The sequence below is a fragment of the Dermacentor variabilis genome, chromosome 1 (assembly GCF_050947875.1).
Source record: "Dermacentor variabilis isolate Ectoservices chromosome 1, ASM5094787v1, whole genome shotgun sequence".
Lineage (NCBI taxonomy): Eukaryota > Metazoa > Arthropoda > Arachnida > Ixodida > Ixodidae > Dermacentor > Dermacentor variabilis.
This window is the reverse complement of record NC_134568.1, coordinates 151340214-151362348: the sequence shown is the minus strand read 5'-3', so window position 1 is coordinate 151362348 and position 22135 is coordinate 151340214. Positions and strand designations below refer to the sequence as shown.

The window sequence follows — 22135 nt, the reverse complement described above, 5'->3', positions numbered from 1 at the left end:
TGCTTGAATGTCACTAAATTTGCCCCTCTGACCCAGGTATTAATGTTTGTCGCTAGCCTTTGTTCCTTTGTATGCAAACTTCTATTTACTAAACATGTTTACCACAAAAAATGTGTGCATCAGCAAGGTAACAAAGGTGGTAGCACGTGGACAGACGTGTGTGTGTGCGTGTGTGTGTGTGTGCGCGTGCGCACAAAGAAAGGGTATGTGCTGATTGCCACTTACCAGTATGTGGTACTGAAGTGTCAGCACATGTGATTATTTTAACTCTTTCAGCGTCGATTTTTTCCGCCATATGCGACCGCCCAGGGTTGATTTTTTGTTGCAGATTCCGATTCTTCTTGGGGACCTATTCTGAAAAAAGATTTACCGTAATTTTTCTAGGATGACCGTAAAGTGAGAAAAAAAGATTTTGCGCTGGCATATATGTGTACTCTTCATTCATGAATAACAATAAAAAAGGAAATAAACTTATTTGATGCATTGTTATACACATAGTTAAAGGCTTTGAAAATGCGCACAGGAGAATATTTCGCGTCTCAATTGTTCCTGATCTTACACTAGTACCGTGTTTACTCGCGTAATGATGGCACCCCTGAATTTTGTCGTCAAAATTCGATTTTTTTTATTTCCCGTGTAAAGATCGCACCCCAAACTTGCTGCAGCGATATGTCGTGTGCCAAGTCTAGCTAATAATGATCGCACTTACCATCTGTCGAATGCTACGCGAACGACTCTTCAAGACAAACCAAACGATCTGCACGCACCAAACATTCTTAAGTAGATGCCTCATTTCATTACTTTCATCACTTTTCGCACTTCCATGACTAAAAAAAAACCTGCAACCAAACTTGCCTTTATTATGTGTAGGTTTATAATGGTTGGGGTCAACAACAACAGAAAAGGTGCCTATCGATTCTTCTCATTTGCACTCGTGGGCATGCAACAAATCGCAAGCGGCAACGTTAGTAGCCACCAACGATAGTAGCCACGTTTACACTGATATGTTCAGAGTGTACCCTACTCGTACGCCGACGCTTGTAACGCAGCTAAGATATTCGCCCACCCGTAGCGGAAACATGCCGTATTAGGATAGTAGTGAAGACAGATGTCGCAGTTTCTGCAGCATGCCGGCCATGTTTCTATGTCACTGGCAGCTAAGCGCGCCCATGTTTCTGTCGCTTCAAAGTGGACATGGCTAAGTTATTGCCGCAAACTTGACGATATAACGATATAACTCATTACTGATACGGAAGAAACTGTTTCAATGCACGTAATGTACTTGCGAGAAGAAAAAAAATCGCGTTCGGCGTGTTCGACTTGCTCCACCAGCCGCCGTATTTGTTTTGGTGTCCCACAGCAAATGCGAGGCTAAAAAAAATTTTTTCTTTTCACGGAAAATTCACCCGCATAATAATCGCATCCCTAATTTTGCATCAATTTTTCTCCAAAAAAAAGTGCGATCATTATGCGAGTAAATACGGTACATACATCCATAGCGAAATCGAACTGCTTAGGTGCGCGCATTCAAGGAAACTGGCTGTGTGCCTGTCAGAAAAACAAAACGAGCGACAAACTTCCGATAATCTTCATCTTATCGCCAACCAGAGGCAATTAGTTTTCGTGAGTCTTCGAAAAAGAAAATTGGAAACGCATGCACGGCGGCATCGTTCCTATGGGCACCCCTGTAAGCACTAAACAAGCAAGAAACAAGCGATCGCCCTTTGAGCGATTAGTAATGAGATAGCCATCAGTTTTGCAAGCGCAAGAAGCTGAAACCACCCGCGGAACAAAACCCAAACCGCTGCCCGCCCACGTGCACGCTCCAATGCGCGAGCAGTAGTATATAGACACGCTGGAGCAAACTAGCTCTAAAACAAACCATGCAATGAAAACAGAGTGGGAGGTGCACTAAAAAATTTCCCTATATTCCCACATAGTGGCAGCACATAACAGAAACGAAAAAGTTAGGGTTTAAATGTACAGACGGCGCTGTAAATATACGGCATCGGCCATTTTGGACTTGTTCCTCGCGCCTTATATTTACGTCATTGACCCTGAAAGGGTCAAGACTTGTAGGTGCACCATTTTATGTTGAGTCACCGGCTTCAGGAAGAAATAACCATATCTTAATGCAGTGCATTTGCGTTACTAGTGCCAGCAGACATAGCAAATGAAATTATCACCAAATAACAATATAAATCTTTCTATGAAAGTTGGGCTTGCGTAAAGGCAAGCCTTTTTACAGGCCAACGTAATCGAATGCATTTCTACAGTAAAATGCAGTGTGCCGTCCTGATGGGTGATGTACACATGTGCAGGGAGAGCTGAGCATGAACTTTACCTGTACAAGTTATGCTAATCTATCAGGAAAAAGAAAAACTTATCACATAGGCATAGGAGTCATTGCCTTTTAGTGAGACTTCCAAAGGCATCATCTTCAAGTACATTACACGCAAGTTAGTACCTAACATGGTGGCGTAGTCACTAAGGCATTTTCCTGCTGATCAGGAAGCTGCATGTTCAATTCCAAGCCACGACGGTCGCATTTCAAGGCGGGCGGAATGGGGAAACCCTCAGCTAGTTGCAGTTAATCTGGAGCCTTCCACTGCCGCGTCTCTCATAGCCCCAATGTAGCTTTGGGACATTAAACCCTATAAATCTGTGAATAAATCCAGCAAAAGTTAAGCCACTTCAAGCAGCTGCATCCTCTTTTTAATAACGTCGTCACCAACAAAAATGGAATTAGTGGCATTTCTCTAAGTAGCATATATTATCTTATGTGCTGCCGCTTGGCTCCTGTTTTTGACTGGCTAAAGCTTTGCTCTACAGGTTTTGCGTGAGTTCACAGGGTGCATGTCACATCATGCTACAATGCATACCAGGTCATCTGTGCCCTGGACAAATGATGGTGCATGTGGCAATGAAACTTGCCTTTTCATTTGCTCTGCACAGCCTCCAAAATTTGTATCAAACTCTAGTCTCGGAAGCCAAACAAGTGAGCGTTACTACTGTTACTGTCGCCATGCTGAGTTTTGCTAACACATTGAGCCCAGAGGCAATACACATTAAAAAAAAAATTCACATAAGTTGCCCCATTGGCAGTTCTCATAAAAAAAATTCATTATACCCTTTAAAATATCCAAAATCCTTCAGTGCTGAAGTTGCAGTAGAGTTATTGAAGTTTGTCAGACACTCAGTTAGTTAAATCACTGGTGATCACTGCACTAATAGTAGTTAAGATTTAGTCCCCAAACCCTGTAGCATTAATTGGTGATTACAACACATTTGCTTATGCTCACTGCTGTGAATACATGTATCTTGACTATGACGCAGGTGGTCAAAAGGTTTAGTTTTTGCCTGACTCTACGCCATCTGCGCTTTCGCGTTTTCAGTAGTTTCGTCATCACATAGTGCTGCGCTGGTTTTACTGGCTCGCAAAACTCTCACATACTGCAAGTAGCAGAGAATTTAACTTCCATGTGGTATCGTGGGATGCCTGAACGGTCTACGCCATTTGACCAAAAAGCAGCTGCAGAGGCAAATCTACCACTCTCTCTGCTCGGTTTTTCCATGGCCGCGCATTTGCGTTTTGGGCAAAAAACCGTACTGTCCTCTGTTGGGTGGCATTTAACTCGGACAGCAGCAAAGGGCGGTGTTGGAGTATGAAATAACGCCACTTCCCCGCTTGGGTGTCAGGAGATATGAATTTGGAAGAAGGTGTTCAGAGCCTTCAGATGCAGTTTTCTCGCAAACTAAGTCTGTACAAAACAAGCGTTGCAAGGTTTCTGGAATGGTATTTCAGCAGTCCACATGACTTAGTATTTACCTTTAGTGTCCCTTTAAATAAAGTTCAATCATAATGCAATTGTGCTCGATGCTACTTCAGTTATATCAGTTGCAGTGCTTGCCTAATGCATCATTGTAGATACGTGACCTAATTTTCAGTGGTTTAGGGCTTTGCACTTGCTCAAAGTCCCTAAAATAACTTTAGGGCCATTCCATGTCTTCTATGCCTCCTCTCTTGCACATTCTATTGATGGCTGATAACAATGACCATGTTGAATGTGCACATGTCCTTTGTGCTCACTGATTGGTTTGCAAGTCAGCCTGACGCAGTGGTGGTCTCAAGCTACACAGTGATCTTCTCTCAAAATAGCATTTGACAGGATAATCAGCTGAAATGGGTGCGCTGCATTCCAAAAGAAACAATAGAGGGCCAGCCTTATTTTGAGTCCACTACGGTAAACAAAAGAATGGGTGATGTTGCACTGTGTGCTCACTACAATAAGGGGAATACCATATTTGCATGAATTTAATGTGCGCATTTCTTGTCTCACTTTTTTTAATGTGTCCCAAGATTGCCTGCTCATTACAATTGGACACAAAACCAAAACTGTTTGCTGCATTGGTAACAACCTGCCATAAGATGCAGCGTCATTGCCATTACGAGAAGGTCGCAGAACACATTTTGTTGAAGGCTGCTGTGGGTTCATTTTGTGCTGTACTGCGACCTTTTCGCCAAAATTTCGTGTGAATTTGCACCAGATGTGTCGGCGTACATGACAGCCAGCATTTCTGGCAGCATACCAAGCTTGCTATCTGCGCAGGGTGCCCCGCATGCTGTTGGCCGCCTACTTTGATAAGTCTGATGATGAGTCGCGTAAAGTCTTGTGAAAGTGATAGCACGAGAATACTGCCTTGTTTGCTTGGTCTCAGTGACCAATGAAACGCTAACGGTGATGCTACGTGCCTCTTACATTTTGCAAGCTTGTTTTTAAAAAAAAGTTTCAATTCTGTAAAAATTCTGTACGTCTCATTCTTTTTTCTGATCGACAATGTGGGGCATACTGTGTTTTATAAATTGGGCGAACTTTACATTTCGGCGCATGTTATAAGGTGCACTATTAGTTTCTAACTTTAGGCATGCAAAAATTGGTTGTGCATTGAAATTGTGCAAATATGGTACTCTCTGAGCTCGAGCCCTAGGTAGCACTGTCAGTGTGGTTCAGGGAGCGAAAAGGCGCAATGGATGAGATGGCTCTACTTTAGCCATTCTAGGGACCTTAAATGTCCATCGCTAACGGTGTCGGAAAGCATGTCTCGTATGGCATTTCTGTGCAGGCTCACTACATATAAATTGCACTCTATAGTATCTAGCTTGAGGTGGTTTGCCTTTGATGCTGTTGTGCTCACTTACTTGTCAAGTCTGGTGTTATCGAAGTTTCATTGACTCAGGATAGCATCTTATCCTTTCATACCTGCTTTGTTATTTGACAATCATTTTTCTGGTGCCAGTACACAGTAAATGTCGACTGGTAGTCAATCAAAGATGAGTAGTCATGTTCAAGTTGTCAAATAAATGGTGTTATTTTTGGCACCATTTGTTCCTTCTTGCTTCTTCATGATTACTCTCTCAATTCGAACAGTCAGCCTAATACTCATATCGGGGATTTGGCACGTATGAAATGGGTGTGATTGTATGGCGAATGGTGTATGGTTTTACTTAAGTTTATTCAGGCCATGGTTATTTTTGGCTGTGCATCTTCTGCACATATTTTCACTGCACCCCTCGCAGTGAAAAAACACACATTAAAAATTTCTTCCTCACTAAAACGGTGTTTTGCTATATATACTAAGCTTCGTCTCCACCATGTTTGATTCTTAGCCCAGCACGAGGGCTACTCTCAGTGATGAACGCCGCATTCTACTTGCAGTCAGTGTTACGTGTGTCACGTGACACTGCTTATTGTTTGCACTCCATTTCTGATAGAATTAGAGTGTAGAGTTGTTGCTATACACCGTCAAATTCCTGCATTGCATGTACCCTGTCAGATCTACGCATGTAGTGTCAGCTAAGACAGCTGCCCTGTCATTGTGCCATCAAAGGTGGCGAGGCATGTATACAATTGCTACTACTACATCATTGAAGTGGTTCTCTGAATATTTCTTTCATCTATTCATAGCAAAAAAAAAATACTAGGTATACTCAGTTTTGTATACGTCAGGGTGATCCAGAGCATTCTAAACAGTCAAACCCAGATATATCGAGCCCACGTACGACGAATTATTGTGTATAATGAACAGCAATGAAATCCCCTTGAAAACTTCTGGATAAAATTAGTTTGTGTATTGAATTAGCTGTGTATTGCACTTTTTTGTGATCCCCTTCAGATTCTATATATCTGGGTTTGGGTTGTAAAAGTTTAATTCACCTTGTATTAATAGTAATGATTCCTTCTTCACAACCAGCTAACTATATTACTGTTTTTTATTATAGATAGCGCATTTTGTCATGAGATGCTCGTGTGTGTGTGTGTGTTTGTGTGTCTGAGAGTGACATGCACAGTCTGTACATGTGTTTTCCACATGTGTACATTGGTCTCAAATAAAAAGTTCCATTTTCAGGGTAACTGTATAGAGCTAATTTCTTGCCTTGGAGGGGATGTTAGAGCATAGAATGAAATAGTGGAATATTGAGAGGGGTCTGTGGATTAGTTAAACATTAAGTTCAGTTGAAGGTTTAAAAACTGCTATAGAAAATGAAGTTTTTTTTTTTTTTCGGACTAAGATAAGTTGAAGAAATAGCTTTGTTTCACAGGATACTGCGCAGTACACTTCATGCATGTCCTTCTGTATAGAAATAAATTTTTCTAATCCATATGCGAGAAACAAAGATGGTAGAACAACGGCAAAATGCCCTTGAGGCTTAATGTTGGCACTGTCAGTCATGAATTGGTGATTTTGGATGTGGGTATGCGTCAGCAATTTCTATTTAATGTTGAGTTCCTCGTTCTTTATTGTTTTGTCAAATGTCCTGCTCACTCGTTTTTAAAGTACATAGGTAGGTAATTCTATTTAGTGCATAAGATAATCCTAGTCATGGCATAGTTGTGCCTGCATATTTTTGACCATGTGCACTAGTAAAGTGAGCATTTTATAAAGTACATAGGTAGGTAGTTCTATTTAGTGCATAAAATAATCCTAGTCGTGGCATAGTTGTGCCTGCATATTTTTGACCATGTGCACTAGTAAAGTGAGCATTTTATGCCAGCTTTCCAACATGGCTTAGAAAAGACAGGCCCACTTTTGTGTGCAACAATAGTAGGTGCAATTTTATTTGGCCTTGTGTGATGCTTTGAATGCTCCGGGGAATGAGCAAGTGCAACGACAGTCACTTATATCAATGCCCTGGTTTTGTGGCGAACTTGTCTTTGTCCCCCTTATAGGTACATAGAAATCTTCAAAAGCAGCCTGCAGGAAATTCGCTCGGCAGTTGGCATGGGTGTGCCCAAGATGATGCGTCCAATGGGCACTGCCAGACCAGGGCCCTATGACAGAACTGAGCGCTTTGGTGGTGGTCCATCACGCTATGGCATGGGCCGCGGGGGGCGCAACTTCCGTGGTGAGTTTTTCTACTCTGCTGTCGGCCTTTGCTTTGATTATTCAGTGGACTCGGTTGCCCGAGCTAGCCAATATTAACAAAACTCGTGTATTCAGCTTTGCCGACTCACTTTTTCTCACGTGAATTTTGCAACCTCAATTATTTTAATAGCTTTGTGGCACCGCTGCCATGTACATGAAATCAGTGTATAACGATAACAGATATTCAAGGTACTGTACAATGACTTGCATGATTTAGGGTGGTTGTGATGGTGATTCGCTAATGCACAGCCACAAAGATTGTGCCATCATCTTTGCAAAAATCAAGTTGAGGCCTTCCCTCGCCTTTGTTGGCAAAACAGTTCCTCGGTTTTCGTGCCGTACGGCTGCCGCCAATAAACCGGTGTTACAAGCAGTTTCACTACACTGCCAACGCGGCAGACCCGCAAAGTGATTTGTAGTCCCTGTCGCCGCTGGTCTGCTTTTGGTGCCTTCGTATCGGCAGTGGAGCTGGACACGTGGCATAAAGACATTAGATTTTACAATTTTACAAAAACGGGAAAAAAAAGATGGTGAGAATGAATCCGGAAAATCAGCAGGACCTGTAGGAAGTAGATAAGGCACTTTGTTGTCTTTTTTCTTCCTTAATTCAAAATATATATCCACATAAAATTATTCTCTAGTGTTGACATCCAGAGCGACCGTCAGTTTATAGAAAGAGAAAGGCGAAAAAACTTGTTGACTTCATGTATAAAAAGCTTGCAAGCACTTGATGCTCATTCGCATTTTGCCATCTCGCAGTGATGTGTGCTTTATAAGAATGTTAAACTATTTAGCGCTCAACGCCACCGAGGCTTTGCACTAAAACAGCGTTGCTAGGTACGCATTGTTTATAAAATAATTGAAAGCCTTGTTTGCCTTGTTCCTACTCGACAGGCAGCGAAACTGCACGTCTCCAGAGAAGCTCGCTTTGCCAATGGCGAGGTGTCAAGTTGCTGCGGCTAACGAAAGCAAGCCACCGCTGATACGATTGATCAAAGTACTATACTAGCAAGACAGCAGTGCGTAACCGATAGCTTGCTAATCTGCCAGTGATATCGCTCTAATGGACACGCCGTAGCATGTTTTTGAATCTCAAACAGGACGCCGAGGCGAACGAAACATTAGAGACTTTTAGCCTGTCCGCTATTCCGGTAAACGGGAGCGGTTTGGGCTGATTACCGGATTTGCGAGGGGTGTAGCTAGATCGCTGCAGCCGCCTGGTAGCGTAGAGTTCAACCAGACAAACGCAGAGCTAAAACTGCAGTAACCCACTATATCCTGCTTCGCTAGTGGTGCAAATTTTTGGCAGCGGCGTAATTGTGAACATGATTACGCCACTGTCGAATATTTACACCAGCAGGTAAGCAGAATATAGTAATTAGCTCGGTGTTTGTGTGGTTGAGCTTTGCACCACCAGCTGGCGCCACCAATCTGGCCGCTCACGTTTACGCCCCCGCTATACCGGCAAACCACCCGCACTTGCCGGAATACCGGACACGCTAAAAGTCTCTATTAAGGGGAGACGCGGGTCGAAAAATCGTGGTTTTCTAAAAAAAATCACTTTTTTGTTTTAAGCTGCATTGTCATCTTTGGTCTATAAACTTTTATTTCTGTCACTATCAAGCCGAAATTCGCACGATAAGTCACCAGAAAATGTGCCTAAGTGAGCGCCGGTAACTCCATAGTCCACCGAAAGTTCAGAAAGTCAGCGCCGTTTGCGTCGTTCTCACGCAATCGAGCGTCACTGCCCACCATTTGCAATCATCGGGGCGTGCAGCGTCAGCCCTTTCCTCCAAGGTTCAATGGCTGTCAATCCCGTATGTTCACAGAGAATAAAAGAAAAACGAGAAAGACGACGAGACTGTCGCGCGTTTTGAATTGCGCGCCATGCAGCGCGGCCCCGCCATTGGACGGCGGTGCTCCTCTTGTGCAGCAAAGCCGAACCACCGCCGCAGCGCGTTCTCGCTAGCCGCACAGTTTCCCGTGTTCTCTCCGCGTTTTCTTGAGATGACTAGCCCGAAAAAGTGCAGTTTCGACGCCCGGAAGTATCGAACTCCGCACAAGTACTGAGGGAAACGGCGTAAGACTTAAAAAATCGACAGCCGGGAACGACGCCCGCGACGCTCCGACGTTGGTTAAGCCTACTGCCGACACCGGTCACCACGACAGTGGTGAAATCGACGCTGCTGTGGATTTCATCAGTGCATCGCAGAAAAAGATGGAATTCTTCAGAAGTGAATCAAGGTCGGTCGGTGCTTCTGCTGCTAGCACGGTGTTGTGCGAGATCGGCACATTGACGGCACTGGTGACAGGTTCAGCATGCCCCACTTTCCGTGAACGGAAACTCGCCGTTCGTGAAGCAGCTGAGAAGTGCAAAGGACTTTCGTCGTACCTAGAGCTACGCTGCGAAAATGCCGACTGCCCTGAATCTGTGCTTTCATTCATGAACACGTCGAAGCGGATCGTCTCGGCCGCTGCGTGCGGTGACCACGGGGCAAACACTCGCTACGATAGCGGGAGCTCGCGCGACGGCTTTGCCTAAACGTGAAGGCAGTTTTGAGACAGCACGTGCTATAGGTGCTGGATGTGACCAGTTTTCGCGATTTTGTGCGATCATCGGCCCTCCAAAACCGCTGCATCACAAGGCATTCCATGCTATTTCTAAGTATGACCAAGGTTCATGCAAAAACAATTGAATTTTGAAGAATAGAAGGCTTCGAAACTTTCAAACCTGTTTTTTTTTTTTCACTTTCCAATTTTTTTTTAATATTTTCGTGTCTTCCGGGAAGCCTTTTGTACACTTAGAATTGGTGTATACTAACAAAATTTGGCATACATACTCCTGAAGGTATGTAGAATGCTGATATCTACTTGAAATTTCAATATCAGTCGTCAATAATTACAATAGTACGAAGTTATGTCTCAGGGAACTGAAAGAAACAATGGTTGAAGTGTCAAAGTTTTTTTGTCCCACTTCCAGTAACTGAACATGTTTTTTTACTAGATATCGGCACTCTGTGATCTATGAAGAGCTAAATAAGCTATAGCACAAAGCTTTTGTGAAAGTTTAGTTCATAAAAAAAGTGCCCGTAAAATCGCTATAATTTGTAATTCAGTATGATATAACTCGAGAACTATAGCACCTACACAAAAACTAATTGCATATTTGAAATCTGATTAAAAAAACTCTAAATGGCTGAATTTTGAAGTCTCTGGTACAAATAACAAAAAAAAGTTGTTTCGAGGAGCCTCTCCCCTTAAAAAAGCTTGTCTGTCACAGTAGCCTTGCAGTGTGTGCTTCATGTACAGCTTTATAGCAAATTATTGTGGGCATAATTGGTGAAGGTCCCCCAAAAAGCAGTGACAAAGTGAGCATACATAGCCTTAATGGTGGATCCACACGACAGACTAAATCCGTCTTTCCCGCAACGGACGGCACATCACGTGACTACGCGTCACGGATTCATGCCGTCCGTGACTCCCACCTACGGAAAATTCTGAGCTATTTTTTGCATCTGGATTCTGGGGGTCGAATGCTGCAGATTTAGCCTAGCATGCTCTGCAGTCTGGTAACAAACGGGGCTTTGGGATCTTTCTGAAACAGCTTCATTGCTGATTACACCATTCGTGCCTGTTTGCGTGTGCGACTCATATGAGAGCGACTGCAATGAACTTGACCGACAAGGCAACTTTCTTTTTCTTGCATCTCGTGGAGCAGTTCCCCGTGTTGTGGGACATGACTCCCACTGATTACGCAGACACGAGAGCGAAAGAGACGATTTGGCAGGAACTAAACAAACTGTTCTCTTGTCACTCGAAGCAGCCTCCGGCATTCCTTAATGTCAATGACCAACAGCTCCCGGTACAAGTGGTTTTGCATATAGAGATGCTTGTTGGCAATATAGTCCTTTTGCCAACAAGACCTCTTTCAATAAACCAAGTACTCGTCATGATCCAATTCGGACAAAACAGCCATTGCGGCCAACAGTCGTTTTCTTTCCGTCTCCATCTTCATTCAAAATGAAAACATGTATGACAGTCTTTATTACACCAATGGCACCATCTAGAGTGAGTAGAAACAAGCAAATATCTAACTTACGGCCACTGAGATCCGCCCGAGCTGCCGCAACATCTTTGACGCCATGTTCAGCCAATACAGCCACTCTAGCCTACACGCCGAGAATCTGAGTATGGTTTTTGGAAACGGTGCCCACTCATCAAGAATACTTTGCTGTCGAAGCTTCTGGACATAAATTTAAACCAAATACGAGCCCCAGGTCGAAAGTTACGGGCCACACAATGGACGACGAGTTGACAGGTTCGAGGCAGACGGCAGTCGTTTCGGGCAGTGTTGCCATCTTTATTTTTCCAGCGCGGTCGTCTGCTCACTCCGTCAGTTGTCTGGATGCACTTCGCAGCCAGACGGGCGGCAGAATAAGCAGCCGTGGATCAGACTTTCACAGAGCCGTCTGTTGTGTGGATCCACCATAAACAGAGAGGCAAGGTGCGGTTGAACTGACGGGCTCAGAGGTTGGCTTTTCCTCACACACACTGTAAAATAATTTAGCCCCCTTAAAAGAAAAAATATAGTGTCAATGTGTCTTGGTGTGATATTGACACATTTGCAATCTTTTTTCAATTTTAGGAGTGCAAATTAATTTACAGTGCAGTTAGTGCATGCTAGAGGACGCGGTCCCGTTGCTGGCAATAGTATCTTTTCGCAAGACATGCAGTGCTGTCAAGTGGAACGGCTCGCACTCGCGATGCCTTTGATAGACTCTCACTACGGCCTGCTGTTGCAATGACATGCTTGCCATTGCGTGCTAGCCAAGCCATAGCGTAATGAGGCAGTTTCCACGCACACTGCCTACAATGATAAGCAATGCTTCGACCTTGGCGGCTAGCGTGACTTAGATGACCTGCGGCAGCGAGGTTAAGCCGTATGGAGCAGCCGAGACCACTTGGCTACACCTCTCGTTAATTCGCCCAAAGCGTTTACTGGTGCTCTCTAAGTGGGTCCATAGTAAGCAGCCAAGATGTTTAAGAAATCGCAAATCGTGCATCTTATACACCTTTGACCGGGTACACCTCCCCTTCTGCAAACGACCCCACACAGTGTATCTGTGTTAGCAGGCTAACCTGGTTTGCGGATCTTCTTAGCAGGCTAACAAGATCCGTGAACCGGGAAAGCATATTATGTAAAAATAATGACCACCAAACTAAAGATCTGCATAATCTGGTGCCACGAGCTACACATGTACTGTAAACTTAAAGCCCTTGCACTAATTTTTCCCTGTAACATATGATAGGAAACTGTTCGCTCTTTGGGTTAACGTCTGTGGTTTACCTTGGGATCAAGCTCCCTTCTAAATGCATGTGAACAGAGAAATAGTCTTCATCGGCAACCACTGCACTGAGATACATGATGTTTGTCGCATTTAAAAGACAACTTTTAAACTACTGACTTGCATGTAAATTTCATTGATGTCATTTTTTAACAAGAATTGTTCAATGTTGTAAACAAATTTAGCAAAAGTGGTGCTGTTGACTAAAGCCTTGTGTCGAACTACTGCACCGACAAGCTGTGTGCACTGCTGCACCAGTACCCTCCAGACGTCTTCAATTGTAGACTGATCTCTCTTGTTAGGTGTTGCCTGACAAGACACTTGATTTGTCTGGGGAACCCTGCCATGGGGGAAAGCATAGCAAGGAGCCTCTTGGCAGTAGTCGTGGGAGGCAACATGGCAGGGATAGAGAAGCTTCCGCTTGAGTCAAAACATCCATGATGTTTTAAAGGGGTTAAAAGTTGCTGGCTGTCTGGTTGGAGGCAAAATTGAAGGCATGAATAACTCGGGATCTGTTTGAAAAGTATGTGCGGAAGCTCGACCAGAAGCACGAGCTTCGGAACCACAATGTGCTGATGATCATAGACAACTGCGGTGCCCACGGGCACATAACCTCAAGGCTATTGATTCAGAGCCTTTGCCACCAAATACTGCAAGTGTGTTGCAGCCCATGGACCAGGGCAGGATTAAGAACTTGGAAGATTCACTACCAATCGTGTCTCTTGAATTGTGGGCTCTTTTGTGTGGATTGCAGCAAGAACTACGTTGTTGATGTGCTGTTGGCAGTCAGAATCCTGCCTGATGCCTGAAAGGCAGTGATGCCAGACACGCTCCACAACTGCTTTCACATACAGGAATTGCCTTAGATAGGGAGGACAGTGCCACAGTCCAGGACCCCACGGCTGAGATGCCGCCTACCACAGAAACGGGAATTATCGATGACCTCTGCACTAGTGGAGTCGATATCCCCACTGTTAAATTTGAACAGTTAGCGAGCTGGGATGTGCTATCCTGCCCTGCTCCGAGTTGGACGATGAGGAGATCTTGCGCAGCTTACACCACAGCCATCAAATGCAGTCTTAGCACAGGCCCTAATAGCACTCTTGTCTGCCTATAGCAATGGTCAGACACTGGCCGATACACAGGCTGACCTAGTTGTGGGTACCATGCCGTTACTGGAAGAACTTGTGCATGACGTTTGAGAACAAATTCCACCAGATAGTCTTCAAGTTCAATATGAAGAGCGTAGCAGCCATGGGAACAAGATTTGAGTGAATGTCGACACTTGCACCCGTTCACTTTCTATTTGTGAAAACCCTGAATGGTGCGCTGCCCCCATGCTGCTGTTCCCTGTTAGCGCATCATTTTTGAGCTTAGCACAAATTCCAGCCAAGACCTGTTAATTTTGAACCCCAAGGAGTTGGCAAAGCATATTTTCGTAAAGTTCACATATTCGCAGTGGCAGTGGTTGGTTTTGTTGCTCCGTAGTGGCCCAATGACAATTACAGTTGTGCCAAAAACTGCTGTATAAAATATGATGGCGACTTTGCTAATTTTTCTTCAGAAAGAACTTTACCTATATTCCGGTATATATAGTAGTTTAATGTGCCTCTTCCCAGAGTATTGATACATCTGTCTGTATTGTACGTAAGAATATATAACAGAATATATTATGCCGGAAAAAGAAAAGTTGCACACAAGCTCTTCCAAATGCTAGATTTCAAATTTTTGATGTGCACTACTCCACAGCTTTACTTGCTTCACCATTTGTGTCTTTGCTTGAACATTTCATATAGTTGTACTTAAATTTATTCAAATGAATTCCACTATACAAGTTAACCGCATATATTTTATTTCTGGCAGGATTTGTTGAAGAGGATGGCTATGGAGACTTCGGTGAGTGCTGCATGCCTGTCATGTTTTCATGCCCCAAAGTGAATTCTCAAGGTGTGCCGTATAGTTTTTGCTTTTCCCCCCTTAGTGGGTAGACTAGATATGAAACCTTGACTTAATAAAAATGAAAATATGGAAACCTTGGTTCACAATTTCTTCAGTTCTCAAGGCTTTGTGGGATATCACTGTCAAGGTTATACTGTATCTGTTACTCGCCACGGTAGCTTGGTAGCTATGGTGTTGTTGCACTGCCGAGCCCAAGGTTGTGAGTTCAATCCTGGCCATACCAGCCAGATTTCAATGGGTACAACGTGCAAAAACACTCTTATGCCTAGATTTAGGTTAAAGGACTCGTGGTGGTCAAAATTGTCCCCCACTATAGCCTGTATTAATGATATTGATACCTTGGCGCATAAAACCCCAGATATATTAATTTAAAAATTCTTTAGGCTGTATTGGATGTATGCACTTTCTAATCAGTTCAGAGCTAAACTTTGACTTAACAACACCTGCTTTTTCTTTAAGGAGGTTCTGGTGGCGGCGCTCGCTTCTCAGCCACTGGTCACTTTGTGCACATGCGAGGTCTACCATTCCGGGCCACTGAGCGTGACATTTTCGAGGTGTGTTCACATATTTTGTTTTCTTTTCTTTTTTTCTTCCCCCTTCTACATTTAGTAAAATTATTGCACCTTCAGACACTTCTCATGTTTTGGTAGCATGAGGAATTCGCTACAGGTGCGACATAAATCCAGTGCTTCAAGTAAACCTTGGTCTAAAATTTCTGGTCAGCTGAGGTTTACTTCTAAACTCGAGCACAACAAATGGTTTATTATTTAGAATCATCACGTTAGTTACAATCATGAAGTTGAAAAAAAACATCTTCCCTTGCAGTTTTTTCAGCCAATGAATCCAATTAATGTTCACCTGATTTATGAAGACAGTGGTCGCCCATCAGGTGAATGTGACGTTGAGTTTGCCACACATGAGGAAGCTGTCAAGGCCATGAGCAAAGACAAGGCCCACATGCGTAAGTAATCCCCTCATCAGCTCCTGACAGTGCGTGCTGCCCTTGGGCACTATTTAAACTGCATAAGCAGTGATTAAAGGGACATAAAAGCAGATACTAAATCGATGTGGACTATTTAAATATTATTCTATAAACCGTGCAGTGCTTGTTTAGGGTAAAGGGAAGACTTAGTTCGTAAGAGAACCATGTCTGAAGGGCCTGCATGCCTTAAGCACAACTCACATCGCCCGCTCGGAGTGGGTAGTGGTGATGTTGCATATGCCATCTCCGCCCTTTACGACTGTCGGCCAGCAGAATGTCACCAGACAGATTGAGCTACGATTCTTTGCCCAAATGTAAATGTGCGGCCATGGAGAAATGAGCAAGTAAGTTTTGGATTCGCTGCTGCCGCTGCTCTTGGTCAAGTAGAGTGCGATTGTTCGGGAATCCCATGAAATCACATGGACGCGGTATTGTCTGCTACTTGCTGTTTGTGTGAGTTTCGCAAGGCAGCAAAACCAGTGCAGCGCTATGCAGTAACGAAACTGCTGAAACGTGAAAGTGAGGGTGCACAGAGGGGAGAAAATGAAACCTTTTGACTACCCGTGTCATTGTCAAGGGTAACTTCAGTGAATTCCTTTTTTTTTTTATCATCAGATAGAACTAGGTAACATTTTCTTTTGTATTATAATGCAATACAATGATCGTATTTTTGAGTGATTGAGTATATAATAAAGTATGTAAAGTCAGCAATTTGCTTCGTTATATAGAAATTTCGTTGTATTGAAATTTGACTTTTTTATGTAAATAAGCACAGTCGCTGATTGATTTTTCATACACGAAAGGGGCCGTGGAATTTTCTGAATTATTGGGCAATCGAAAAAATTTGAATGAAAAAACTAATTTTGATGTGTTTGGGGGTCGACGACGAATGATACGGTGTCATGCCATGTCGACGATATCTTCACACTGGCGGTACGAATTAAGCGAAGCCAGCCACGCTGTCGCGTGCACTCCGCTCCCGCAGCTGATAGCTTTGTTCGCACTGGGACGATGCTATCATGAAAAGGGCCTGCAGTGGGGAGTGAATGCTTCGTCTGTTTCTCACTCCGATAACCAAAACTCGAGATTATGTATGCAACTATTAATGCTAAACGCATGGGAAGACAGCTTACATGACGCCACGCTGTCTTGGTGCACTCAGCCGCACTTGCAGACAGCGGAGACGCACGCCATAAATCGGGATGCCTGCCAACTCACCAGGCCCTTGCGCGCTTGATCACGTTACTGTGAGCTCACTCCCCTCCCCCTCTTTGCTCACTGCATTGTTCTTATTGTTGGAATCTGAGGCATGCTACATCTTTCTTGTCAATAGTTCTGGTGCACGTGAAGTTTGTACTTTAAGTGCTTTAATATTTCTATGTTAGCTTTCTTTAAGTTCATAAAAAGTTGGTACGGAATAGATTAGAGGGCATTCTAGAATTAGGCAAATGTTGGGTTATTGAAGCAGTTTCTGGATGTTTTCTTGGCTACCTATTTGGTTCAGTGTACTAGATAAATATTTTCGTCTGTCCCACTAGAGCAAAAAAAAAAAAGTTGAATCTAAAAGTAATTGTTCCAGAACCTGGCTTCAGGTTTACTTTATCATATTCAAAGGGTGTGAAATGCGAAAACACCCACGTACTTAGGTTTAGGTGCACATAATCAGGAAGTGGTTTTGGCACGTAAAACCCCATAATTTTTATATTCAAAGGGTATGAGGGCCCCTTTGAGACTAGCATGACTTCTGAAGGTCTAAACCTTCTACACAATGGAACAAAATGCTGGCAAGAACCTGCCCTAAGCAGTGTATACTTGTTTGCATGCACCGGTTTCAGTACCAAAGAGGCAACTGTGTTATGGCTTCACCATGCACTGGCTCACTCAGTTCCGGGACTCCTGTGGCTGACACACACTGTACAACTAGAAGAAACATGTAGCTCCCCCCTCCTCTTTTCCTTTTTTTTTTTTTTTTTCAACACCACCAAAGCTAATTAAATGTCAGCAAATTTTTGGTCTGTCATAGGGTTGTAATGCCTATGATGCCAGGTTGGGTGCTTTCGGTACATCGTTAGTGTCATATTAAAAGATAAGTTTGCAAACCTTCTTCCATCTACATGCGAAATGCAGGTGGTAGAGTTCCTACAATTTTGCAAATAAGTGTCTACTCCAACTTCAGTGCCAGCATCTTTTGTTGCTGTGAGGCCACTTGTATTGTGGTGAAAACGAAATGCGTGTTTTACATTCTTTTTTTCATTTCCTGCAGTTTTGCCAGCTACATATAATGTTCAAATGTGACCAAGCTATTAATCGTTAACTAATGTTAATTGAATGGCATACACTTTTCATTTCAGAGCACCGTTACATTGAGCTGTTTCTGAACTCAACACCAAGTGGCTTGAACTCTGGTGGCAATGCTGGTGGATTTGGGAATGGAGTAGGCCCCATTGGGTCTGCTTCTGGCACCCCTGCTTTTGCAGGGACCATGGCCACTGGGGGAACTGGCTTTGGCTCCAGCAGCTTTGGCAGTGGCCGTTTTGGAGGTGCGTTCATTTCTCTATTTTACACCTTGTCTGTTTCCCACAACTGTTAGGATGGCATTTAGCATCACTTAAATCTGAATACAGTGAAACCTTGTTAATATGAAAACTAAGTAATTTTTAAGATTGTGAAAGGTTTGAAAATTGCACAACGAAAGCCCATTGCTTATTATTTTAAATAGTATATTTCCGTACTACACATTTCAAAATAGAGGGTTTGTAACCCAAAATATTTGGCATGCATACATTATCTTTTTGCATTGACTGTTTTTCACTGGCTAACCACTGTTATAAAGTTATTGGTAGGCTGAAGTCGTATCTACATCTGTCAACTTTCTCGAACATTGACATCAATTCTATGGCAAAAAAAACCTTGTCTAATCATATTGCATGCATCACTCGTATACTGTAGAGCCTTGCTGATACGCTCCTTGTTCGTACACTTGATATAACATTAGCGATGCCCGGTCCCGGCAAAGGGCCCATAACCACCTATGTATCAGAATCCTTTGATACGTTAAAAGCAAGTGCTGCCAAGTATGCTGACGTGGATGCGGTCCTATTTCAAGTGGTTTAAATAAGTTTGAGCTGCAGGTATGAACTTTGACAGCAGCGTTTTGCAAGTACAAACCTTGCAGATTGCCAATAAGCTCGACATTGACGACTTCAAAGCCTTCAGTGGCTGGATCGATTGTTAGATGAAACTGTAGACTCATATGGGCAGTGAGTGAGTGTTGCTACTGTGGACATGTGAAAAGCTTGACTAGGATCAGTTGTTCAATTATGTAAGCCATGCAACTTATGTGATGAGGGCCTTTCAAGCTGCAGCCATTCAAAGCACTCACTTTGAAGGGTGGTCTCTCAAGAGGTAATAGTAGCAAGGAGCACCTGACCATATGGTGTTACAACTCGGATGGGTCCCAAATGATGAAACCATGGGTTATCGTTAAGTTTTGGAGCTTCGTCCGTTATAACTATGGTGTGGAGATTCATGGTTTTGGCTTTCTGCTTCCACTAAAGTGCCTACTTAATGGTGGTGCTCTTGGTACGTGAATACAATGCGAGACGATTATGCATGTCAACTTTCCGGAAAAGAATTGTATTGAATGCAGGTTTTGTCGGTATGTGGTTTGTCTTTCTTGGAATTGTTATGTATGATGAAATCAATGCCTAATTGAGCAGATAAGTTACTCAATTAAGCACAGATTTCAGTTTTAGTTTATTGCCAGCCGTCAAATAGAAATTCACACAACTTTCATAGCATGGAACTTGCTGCAGTATTGCTAATGTTGATTACTACATTCTCTTCCAGGAGGAAGTTATGGGGGTGGCTCCATGGGAGGAAACATGATTGGTGGGAACAACTACACTTCATTCTAACCATTTGGGAGTATGCTGGTGATCATGAGTTCATTTTTAAATTTTTTTCTACTGTATAAAGAGTTGTGCTTGTGTACCTCATGTCTAACATGTAAAGTTTCCAACCTGGAAATCATGTCATTGTGAAGTGCTGTGTAGCACACACACAAAAAAGCAGTCCAGTAAATGTCTTCAGAACACATGACTTGTTTGTTTCATTTTTTGAATGACTTCGGCATTTCAAATGGTAAGTAGTCTGTCTACACAGTAACTTTACAGGAGTGAAGGGGCACCTGAGTACTATTAACCACTCGCTGGCATGTGTGTGTACAACTGCCTTACGTACTAGTGCCACGGCCACTCAATAAACTGCACAAGGTGTTCTTATTGAGCCTCTGTGGTTTAGTAAAAGCTTAATTCTAAATTTCAAACAATTCAAAGTAGCCGCTATAGTCTGTCCAACAGTATTTTGAAAGCAATATGTGACGTACCCCGCTAATTCACACTGAAATCCACACCACCACTGATAATTTGAACTCTGCACCATCGTAGATGGGACGAGCGCTAGTGTGCGGGAGCACGTTGGAAACGCTGGTGTCGCCGTTCATCTTTGCTCATTCCATCTGCGGCCCTTTGTTTAGGCTTGACTGGGGATAGGCGTTTATGCCTGGCCAGGCATGGCCAACTAGAGCGCTGCACGGGCTTGGGTCAGGCATGCTATTGGTGCCTTGAAAACTGCCTACTATAGGTAGGCAGTTTTCAGATCGTTCTGTGGCCTGGAGTTAGGTGTCCAGGCTATAGAACTGCAGCACCACCCCCTATGCTACAGGCGAGTGAGGCCATCTGGTTAGGAGGAGGTTTGTTCTTGCAGTTCCATGTTATGTGATACAGTGTCAGTTCCACAGCATCTACAGAGTGGGCTCAACCACGCGGACAGTGATGCACAGCCTGTGCTATGGCCAGGAGGGTAAATGCGCTTGCTTCTGCCCCTCCCCCTGCTCCAGCTAGCTTTTGACACGTGGCCTCCATCAGGCATGCTAGAGGACAGTGCGACTATTTGGCAAATGTAGCACAGGCTTTCATATTGCATAACAACACGAGTATAATGGGTTGAATATATTTCCACCTGTATCTGCAACTACGCCAGACCAAGTACTGAAACTTATCTCTAGAAAATGTCATGTACCGCAGATGGTATCTTCACGATGGCCGAGTATTGGAACATGCTTCGCTTACGCTCAAGGGTTAACGGGTCAAGCCTGGAACTACCCACTCTGGCCTGGGCGTGAATGAACCGCCTGTGCAGTGCTCTATGGCCAACGCCTCTGTTGCAGGTCGTTTCTCCCTCTCAAGACTAATGTAGAAACGCGGCGCTGCGTTCTTCTTTTTTTTTTTTTTTTTGTCCCTCTTCATGTTGCACCTTGGAGGCTGTGCTTTCTTTACGTACGAGGTATTCTGCTGTAAAGCTATGGTGTACTGGAATGCGGCAGCGTGCCATCCGGCGGCAAAAACGTGCTCTGAAGGTTCAGAGCCTAGTGTCACCGTTTTCTTCCTCGTTCTTTGATATAGCTTCAAGGCAACACAAGACCACTGAAATTTTTCAGAATTGCCTTACATGATTCAGCGTGTCTTGACCACCTGGTCTCAGAGAGACTTCTCAAAACAAGCTGCTGGCCAGTTCAGCCCATGCTGTTCAAAAGATACCTCCATTGTTTAGGTGAGGCAGCAAAGAACACATACAGTCTGAATTAGTGAAAAATTTGTTACTAGTGCCAAAGCAGGTGTTCACATATGCATAGAGTTCCTTGTACAAATTCCCTCCTCCTCCGTACAAACTTGCTCCTCCCATTCCCGTCTCGTCTTCCTATTGGCTAGGAGCAATCGTCTGTTCTGGCAGGTTCTCGATTTTTCTTTCGCCCCGCCGATGCGGAGCGCGAGAACAAAGGGAAGAGGGCGATCCCTCATCATCAGCCTGGTTACGCCCACTGCAGGGCAAAGGCCTCTCCCATACTTCTCCAGCAACCCCGGTCATGTACTAATTGTGGCCATGCCGTCCCTGCAAACTTCTTAATCTATCTGCCCACCTAACTTTCTGCCGCCCCCTGCTACGCTTCCTTTCCCATGGGATCTAGTCCGTAACCCTTAATGACCATCGGTTATATTCCCTCCTCATTACATGTCCTGCCCATGCTCATTTCTTTTTCTTCATTTAAACTAAGATGTCATTAACTCGTGTTTGTTCCCTTACCCAATCTGCTCTTTTCTTATCCCTTAACGTTACACCTATCATTCTTCTTTCCACACCTCGTTGCGTCATCCTCAACTTAAGTAGAACCGTTTTCGTAAGCCTCCAAGTTTCTGCCCCGTACGCGAGTACAGGTAAGACACAGCTGTTGTATACTTTTCTCTTGAGGGATAATGGCAACCTGCTGTTCATGATCTGAGAATGCCTGCCAAATGCACCCCAGCCCATTCTTATTCTTCTGATTATTTCCGTGTCATGATCCGGATCCACCATCACTACCTTA

The 22135-nt window shown here is 43.8% G+C and overlaps 1 protein-coding gene across 1 annotated transcript in view; it reads left to right on the top strand.

Annotated features, from left to right (window-relative positions):
* The window catches only part of glo (heterogeneous nuclear ribonucleoprotein glorund), a 37651-nt gene extending 17839 nt beyond the window's left edge, over nt 1-19812 (top strand). Inside the window, exons 6-11 of the mRNA XM_075697659.1 lie at nt 7230-7405; nt 14634-14666; nt 15189-15283; nt 15555-15690; nt 18063-18251; nt 19561-19812. Of these exons, the coding sequence (XP_075553774.1) occupies nt 7230-7405; nt 14634-14666; nt 15189-15283; nt 15555-15690; nt 18063-18251; nt 19561-19628 (697 nt within the window). The 3' untranslated portion in view covers nt 19629-19812. The remainder of the gene's footprint in view (nt 1-7229; nt 7406-14633; nt 14667-15188; nt 15284-15554; nt 15691-18062; nt 18252-19560) is intronic.
* The last annotated feature ends 2323 nt before the right edge of the window (nt 19813-22135 follow it).